The sequence below is a fragment of the Sinocyclocheilus grahami genome, unplaced genomic scaffold (assembly GCF_001515645.1).
Source record: "Sinocyclocheilus grahami isolate Dianchi unplaced genomic scaffold, SAMN03320097.WGS_v1.1 scaffold754.1, whole genome shotgun sequence".
Lineage (NCBI taxonomy): Eukaryota > Metazoa > Chordata > Actinopteri > Cypriniformes > Cyprinidae > Sinocyclocheilus > Sinocyclocheilus grahami.
Genome location: NW_015505933.1, coordinates 204430 through 212942, shown reverse-complemented (window position 1 = coordinate 212942; position 8513 = coordinate 204430). Strand labels below are relative to the sequence as shown.

Sequence of the window (8513 nt, the reverse complement as noted above, 5' to 3'; positions counted from 1 at the left end):
TGTGTGTGTGTGTGTGTGTGTGTGTGTGTGTGTGTGTGTGTGTGTGTGTGTGTGTGAGTACAGTGATTACGCATCTCGCGAGCCCCCGGTGGCGCAGCGCGTGTATGGAGTCATCCCGCTGCTGTAGGCGGGGGCGAGACCCTTTGCCCGTCATATTAATGTGCGTTCCCTGTATTCCAATCCCCGGAACAGTACGAAAGTGTTTGCCGCTTGTGTTGTCCTGCGTTTGCAAACACTGGACAGCAACTTAACCCGTTTGTGTTGACAGCTGCCGAAGTCCTTTGCAATGTCTCGTCGAAAGCAGGCGAAGCCCAGATCTTTGAAAGGTACGAAATGCTTTTTATTTATTTAACCGCTTGCTTCCCTGTTGTCTAAAAGTGAAATCCGACCGCGGGACAAACCACTGACAGACTCATTATTTGCAGATCATTCGGCTGAAGATCAATCGGCAAAAATCTAAACAGGAGACAAACTGTTTTGGGCAGAACTTTCGTTGCATTTTTGAGTAGCCTAATGTATTTTCATTGAGATGGGGTTTTCATCATTCTTGTATGTGGTGCATATTAATACAGATCGATTTACTGAAGAATTATTTATCATGGTAATCAATGCACTGCGTCAGTTTTGGGCTTCTAGAACAACAAAGTTGTCTTGACGAATTTGTAAAACTAAACGTGTGTGGTTTTGAATAGCCTACATCGCGGGGAATCGGGATTAAATGTCCCAACAATGATGGTAAAATCTGAATGAGGAAAACGGCTTAATAAACATACTAAATAATGAAATTGTAAACATCCATAGATGTGAGGATTCAATTTAGTAGGGAACGGAAAATATTACTAGCTCGGTATATAAAAACAATAGGTCAAAGAAGCAGGGTCCCAAGCAGAACAGAAAAGCATGTGTGTGTACAGTAGGCTATATGATTATTTTAAAGTTGCCTGAGGTTTTTATGTTTGCAATTTCTTGTCATCACTTCATGTGGCTCTGTCACCTTGAAATCACAGAATACAGATGCTATATGGAGCACGAGAAGAATGGAATGAGTAAAGAACAAATTAGCATTTTTGTATAAATAATGAGAACTGAATCTGTTGTGAATCTCTTTCTCTGTCTGTGCACTTATAGGAATTATTCACTTATTTAGTTTTCCCCATAGAGATGATTCACTCGTCCACTTATTATAGAAAAGACACCACGAAACATACCAATGAAAGTATTTCAAACTACTTGTCTTCAGTGCAGCCTTTTTTTAAAGAGCAAACATGCACAGAGGGGTATTCCCCTGCCGGATGAAAAATAGATCAAAATATTGATATTTGTAACTACCAGTCACTCTTTCTTGCTCACAATCTTTTCTCCACAGGTCAAGACGGAGAGATAAATACAAAGAAAGATAGTATGATAGTGGGGAAGAAACGTTGCTCCTGGGAGAGGAGAAAAGAAAAGGATGAGGAGAGGGAAAGAATTGAAAAAGAGAAAGATGAAGATGCTAAAGAGCACAAGTGTGCAACCCTACAGCAAGCAGAATCCTTCACCCAACAGAGGCTGAAGTACTGCCGTGATACAGGTACACACTCCCACACTATCTTTCATTATATATTATGCTTCACATTGATAAACTGAATATTGTGAATATATCCATCTCTCTCTGTATCTCTTCACAGACAGATGAAAAGGAATAAAGACCTCTAGGGTTTTATATTCAGGGTTTAGTGTGTCTGCATGTTTGAGTGACCTTTGAATTAGGTATATTTGCAATTCCCTATCTGCACACTTACAGAATGAATCATGCCTTTACAAATGATTTTGGATTTAGGAAATTGCAATTGCTAATCGTGTGAAGACACATTTTTATGGTTTTAATATGTTTTATCCCTTAAAGCAGTTGCATTAATCCTTTGATTCAGTGTATAATTTGGTACCATGATTTGGGTTTTGGTTTTTCTCGTACGTGTTCAGTACTTTAAAGTAGCAGCACTCCATTTGTTCAAACTGTGAATCTGGTCCTCTCACACTGATAGCAATTTTAGTCACAGTGGGACTGCTCATTATGTGGCCACATACCGAGCTAATTACATCTAAAAAAGTGTGAAAAAGAGCATCCAATTCATATTTTTGGTGTTTAGTCTGCTCTTATGAGGCTGAATTATATTTTAACCCACCAGACTTCAGCAAGACCTCTTGAAATAAAATGTTTGGGAAGCTACACGGTGTCATTTATCATTTAACTATCGAGTAGTTAACTATACCACAATTTAATAAAGCATAGCAAACTACATTAAAGTTCTATAAATGGTGATGTCTTAACTATATACTGTAATTATAATATATAATTAGTCTGTATACAGTATGTATGCATATGACATTTACTGCCAATGTACTTAATTTAGAAGCACTGCTAAATTAGTTGTTTTCAGTTTGTTACTCCCCAACAGTGATGGTGTATTTTGTTTTTTTTTCAGAAAAAAACATTTTTTCAAAAGTTGTTAACATATTTTCCTCTCTTCTTTGTCCATAGCAAATCATAATGTTGAGAAAGATGAAGCATGTTGTTTGGCTTTGCCTCTTTCCCCTGGTCCTTCCTCCTCTGACCATGAAGATGGTTGTGACCTTGGATTCAAGGGAGACACATATAAAGATAATCAGAGACTTGGTCAGTGTGGGAGGGCAAACATTCCTTTGCCTGGCAACAGTTCAGTACCTCTTGAAATATCCCAAAAAGATAACAGCAGTGAGACCTTCATAAACAGCAAACAGGGCTTGAGTAATCAATATGAACAGGGTAGTGTTATGTCCTCCCAACATCTCTCTCTTCCAAATGATCCACCCAATAACATGGAGGACACTGAGAAAAGACAACCTCCAAATTGTGCTGCACAAGATCAATCAGCCCTCTCAATGGCAGATTGCACCTGTGCCACCTCACACATGCTGAGTCCAGCCACTGCAAATACTGAAGAGATGGCATTTAGGACAATGGCTCCTTCTGCAGAAAAGAGAAAGTCTCATTTTGACTCAAACAATTGTTTAGGAATCACCAAAAAGCTCAAGGCTTTCAACAATTGTGTTCATTGTCACAACCACATGAACCCCAGAGCACATCCACAGCCCCAAGACATGGAAAACAAGATCAGCTCTAGTTCTGAGATCCTGATTTTTCCATCTGACCTATCGGAACACCAAAAAGAGGCTAATGTGATGCTAGGCCACTCCGTTTTGCTTGAAGCCGCAATCACGGCGGCCGTTCAAACGGTCCTTCAGTGTAGCTTCTGTCCCACTTCGTTAAAAGACCTGAATGCCCTTCAAGAGCATGTTCGCCAATCGCACAACTCAGCTTTAATCGAGAACAACGTCTTCTTCTGCTCGCAGTGCTTCAGAGGATTCCTGACAAAGGACACACTAGATAATCACGTGCAGCAGACCCACTGTCTCAAACTTGATCCAGATCCAGAAGAAACAGCAGAACGGAAGTCTTTGATTTTCTGTCCATACTGCACTCATTTGCCTACGTTTAACAGGAAGCTAAAACTGATGCAGCATATCAAAAAGACACACAAGAACATTAACTTGATGAACCTTAAAGACGAAAGGATGACAATGAGTTCGACATCACTCCAGTCTATCAAGAGTCCAGCCAAAAAAATGGCATTACCTTCAACCGACTTCATCTGTGACCATTGTGGGGCCAAATACAACGACCTGGATCTGTTTCAAACTCACCTGAGTTCCCACCTGAAGAGTATGCTTCCAAAACGTAGGTGTCCAGAGTGCTTCAAGGATTTCCCAAACCATGAATCTTTTAAGGAACACACCGTTTCTCATTTTAGCAATAGATCTACGCTCTACATCTGTGAAAGCTGCAGTAAGACCTTCACCAGTGTCAAAGACTTACATGGACATCTACTCGAGATGCACACCATTGTGTTTTACCGCTGTTCCCTCTGCCAGAAGGTGTTCAGTTCCAAGATGTCTATTCAGGTTCACCTGGCCTCCGAGCACAGTAACAAGAGAACCACATTCCACTGTACGTCCTGCGAAAGGGACTTCAAGGAAGAGCATGACTTGCACCTGCATGTCAAAGAGAAGCATCTCGACAAACAATGCAAGGTGTACTGTTGCATTTTCTGCGCAGAGTCCTTTACCACGGACATTGAGTTGCAGTGTCATATCACAACACATAGCGACAAATGCAATTCCTGCGTATGTACCCAGACCAGATCTCCCCTCGAGGTGCCCTTACACGAGAAACTCTGTGCCAAGAGCCAGAGCGCTGAAGGTAACAACGTGACCCCTCCACCTGTCTCCGAACCAGTTGCCAAGGACAGCGCTGGAATGCTGCCAGTGAATAGTGAAATAAGAGACGGTAAGGTGGAATCGCTGTTCGGCCCTCCCACCAAAAGCAAAGGGAAGGCGAATCTGAACGATCCTATGTTTGCCTGTGAAATCTGCGGAGCTTCTTACACCATGCAGTCCTTGCTCACCAACCACCAGCTGCGAGATCACCACATCCAGCCCGGGGAGAGTGGCACTCTCAAGCGCAAAGTGGAGGCAATCCAAGGGAGCCACAAATGCAAAGACTGTTCCAAGACCTTCTTCACTGAGATGGCACTGTGGGAGCACGTCCAGACTCATCTAGGCCCCACCAAGCACTGCCAATGCCCCATCTGTGGAGAGCGCTTCCCTTCACTGCTAACTCTGACTGAACACAAGGTCACCCACAGCAGGAGCTTGGACACAGGCAACTGCCGCATCTGCAAGCTTCCGCTTCACAGTGAGGAGGACTTCCTGGAACACTGTCAGAGGCACCCAGACCTGCACAACTCACTGACAGGCTTCCGCTGTGTCGTGTGCATGCAGACTGTCACCTCCACTCTTGAGCTGAAAATTCACGGAACTTTCCACATGCAGAAGGTCCAGGGTGATGATCTGATCAGCAGCTGCACGGATCCCTCCAGCCTTAATCCTGACCTTAAAATCTCCTCAAGCGTTGCTCAGCGGGAAACTGTGACTATGACCGTCAATACATTCGAGCATAAACTCAGAGACAGTAAGACTTGCATTTCTGTAGTCAACTGTTGTTCGGCTACGGCTCTCCTACCGGAGGAGAGGGGCAATAAGAACACTCTCACCCAGACCTCAACCGTTTGAGTCAACAGCAAACTCTAAATAAAAGACATCACTTGTAAATGACAATATATGTACTCTTTTGATTGCCTGTGATCTGGAGTATCTGTTTTCAGTCATGCATTATGTATTTATGCCTTAAATGTGTGAAGACATTAAGATGTTTGGGAGAGGCTTTTTTTCTCTGTCCGGTTTTTAAAAGTGGTTTCTTTTGTTTTGAGATGCTTGGCAAATTACTAATTCTCCCAAGTGCAAGGCTAATCTTCATTGGACACTTCTGAACTCAGATTTACTGCCATATTTGGATCATTTCCTCTATCTTTGTTGCGTTTTAAGATAAATCCTTGTGTTAAGAAATGGAACTGGATCTTGGTGGATCTAGGCAGTAATGAGTTGCTGATGACTGAAACTGCAGATGCGCAGAGGGGCAGAAAAGAGGATAAGATGTGGGCAGTGGGACTTGATGTTCTGAGGGAAAGAGTCATTAGCAGTGTTTAATCAAATTGAAATCTAAGCAGGCCTCTTGGTAAACTTTATGGATTATATGTAGGGCTTTTGGACAATGACATCTGATAATCACAAAACAATTTAAACTGTATGTATATTTATTTTGTGTTATGTATTTTTAGTAAAATATCTGCATCTCTGCCTTTTTGATATTTTGATTCAAAATTGTATTTATGTGTCTTGTTAATTGTATCTGTATATGATGTTCTGTTGCAGAAAATTAAATTGCTTTTAATGCGTAAACATGCATGTGTGTATAAGTGGTACGTGTTTGTATTTTCAGATCTCCATATAGATTTAAAAATGCTATGGTATGTTACTGGACCAGTGCAGAGGGAAGGAGGTTACTGGACCAATGTAGTAACAATAATGTTTTCTTTTGTCTTCTGCAAAACCGAAAAAAAAAACATGAATTACATTGTAATAAAGTTGTTCAGTTGAAAAAAAAAAAAACATTTAATATTTCTTAGCTCCTTAAATGGCACTTTTTTTTTTAGAGAGGTTGCCAATGTTTCACTTGATATTGTTAAGTATGGTATCAAGGCTCAGTAATACATCTAGGCACTAAAGATTTACCTTTGAGAGAACAATAAAATACGATGGCAGGATTTTACTTCATACTATGGCGTTTCCTCACACTAGAGCGTTTGTGCATTTGCTGATCATTTTATAAGCAGTATACAACTATCCATTTCATTAACAAGTGATTTGTTGATCTTTAAAAATACAACTAAATAGAAGCAGTGTATCACAACGTGATGTCTGTGCATGCTTTTGAGAAGGGAAATTAGGTAATAGAGCCCTAAAGCTGGAAGCCACCAGGACAAAATGCTGCCTCATTTGGAAATACCCCTCAATCACCATGACAGCAGCTGGGACACAGTAGACACAGGAAGGAAAAGCGACATCATTTTAGGCACGCCTGTGCTGTAAAAATGCATTTTCAGACAAATTTATAAATACACCCAGGCATGCATTTACCAATGAGTGCAGTGTGTTAGAAATCTGTAAATAGTTCATACAAGAACACAGAAGTCTGTATCAGAAAATTGACAGGTTTAAAGAACTGTCAACTCCAGTCTGATTTTATATAATCAGAATACAAATGCTGATTTATTATTTGTATGCTATAGAGACAGCGATCATCCCAGAAAATGTTTGGGTTAAAACATGAACTTGGTTTTCCTTTTGTGTGTCCAGGCTTTAGGCCAAGATAAAGTCGGCTGTGAAAACATGATGCCGGGTAATGCCCGGACCATCTGTCAATAAGCGTCTCTCGAGTGGGTCGAGTGCAGAGGAGAAATGACTAAAAAGATTAGTTAGATTGAGGTTTGATTCCAAATATTTAAAGTTGCTGGGTTAAAGATGTACATTAGGTACAACACAGTGCCATAGTGAAAATGTACAGTATTAGTCTTACTCTTAAAGGCATAAGAGTGAATTTAAATCAAGGCATGATAAGTCTAGAACTGAAAATGTTGTGTATGAGAGGTTACCTATGCCTTATTTAAAAAAATACAGCTGACTAAGATCCTTTATGTTCTGGCTGTTAACAGACCAGTCTGACCTGCTGTCCAGGTGCACTCCCAAAAAACTAGGATTATGCCATGTCAACATCCTCCCGGGATGGAAACCAGGGTGAAAGCTTCCTCTTCCTGCTGATATCCAACATCATCTCCTTTGTTTTTGTTTTCACATTGAATCACTAATAATTCCTCTGCGCTCTCCTTTCTCTCACACGTCTCACATATCCAACAATCACATATTCATCATCTGAGATAGTAAATGACTATCCAGTGTTGTATTTAAAATCTGTTGAATAAAATGAGTAAACAGGAAGGGAGCCAGGATGGCCCTCGTCTAGAGGATGGGATCCAAATAACTGCTCACATGATCTGAAAAGGTCAGGCAGTCAAACAAGTGAGAAAATGTTGGTAAATGTTTATGTTGGTAAATGGCTTAAGTGTCAGGATTTGCCTAATCAAATTCAGTTTTTTAATAAGTGATAAATTAGACAGTGGAGAAACATTACATACACGACTGTAAGGTGAAAGTGGGAAAATACTCCCCCCTATTGGCTGAGTATGTGACACTATAAGACAAGTTTCGTTTGTTTTTAAAGGTCACATATTATACACCTTTCTAGAGTTTTATTTTAGGTTTTGATGTCCTTAAGAATATATGTTTGAGGTATAGGTACCATCTAAATATATTTTTACAGCTCCTTTCTCAGGAGCTCTGCTTTGAACAGGTGGAGTTTGGCCTGTCTAATTAATATTCATGAACCTCTCTTCTGATTGGCCTGTTGTTTTCTGAGTGACGCATGGCCAGACCAACCACAGGTAACTAGGGTCATGTATGCTGTAGCCTGCTATGGCAAATAGAAAAATAGAAACACCTGTAATGATGGCCACTGCTGAGGGAAATGTTTTCCGGTGTTGTGCCGAATTCTGCACCCCTGCCAGATTATGCACCCCCTCATTGGCCGGGTAATGCCCGGACCATCTGTCAATAAGCGTCTCTCGAGTGGGTCGAGTGCAGAGGAGAAATGACTAAAAAGATTAGTTAGATTGAGGTTTGATTCCAAATATTTAAAGTTGCTGGGTTAAAGATGTACATTAGGTACAACACAGTGCCATAGTGAAAATGTACAGTATTAGTCTTACTCTTAAAGGCATAAGAGTGAATTTAAATCAAGGCATGATAAGTCTAGAACTGAAAATGTTGTGTATGAGAGGTTACCTATGCCTTATTTAAAAAAATACAGCTGACTAAGATCCTTTATGTTCTGGCTGTTAACAGACCAGTCTGACCTGCTGTCCAGGTGCACTCCCAAAAAACTAGGATTATGCCATGTCAACATCCTCCCGGGATGGAAA

At 40.7% G+C, this 8513-nt stretch overlaps 1 protein-coding gene across 1 annotated transcript; it reads left to right on the top strand.

Moving 5' to 3' along the window:
• The first annotated feature begins 135 nt into the window (after positions 1–135).
• On the top strand, positions 136–5685 carry znf521 (zinc finger protein 521). The gene is made up of 3 exons (XM_016245377.1): positions 136–326; positions 1367–1570; positions 2522–5685. The coding sequence occupies exons 1-3, from the start codon at positions 287–289 to the stop codon at positions 5149–5151; spliced, it is 2874 nt and encodes a 957-aa protein (XP_016100863.1). The 5' UTR covers positions 136–286; the 3' UTR covers positions 5152–5685.
• The last annotated feature ends 2828 nt before the right edge of the window (positions 5686–8513 follow it).

What these genes read in the sequence shown, in the direction of transcription:
- znf521 (XM_016245377.1), top strand. Translation starts at nt 287, where the DNA reads ATGTCTCGTCGAAAGCAGGCGAAGCCCAGATCTTTGAAAG. An exon ending in GAAGCCCAGATCTTTGAAAG is followed by an intron (nt 327 to 1,366) that starts GTACGAAATGCT and finishes TTTTCTCCACAG; the next exon opens with GTCAAGACGGAGAGATAAAT. An exon ending in GAAGTACTGCCGTGATACAG is followed by an intron (nt 1,571 to 2,521) that starts GTACACACTCCC and finishes CTTTGTCCATAG; the next exon opens with CAAATCATAATGTTGAGAAA.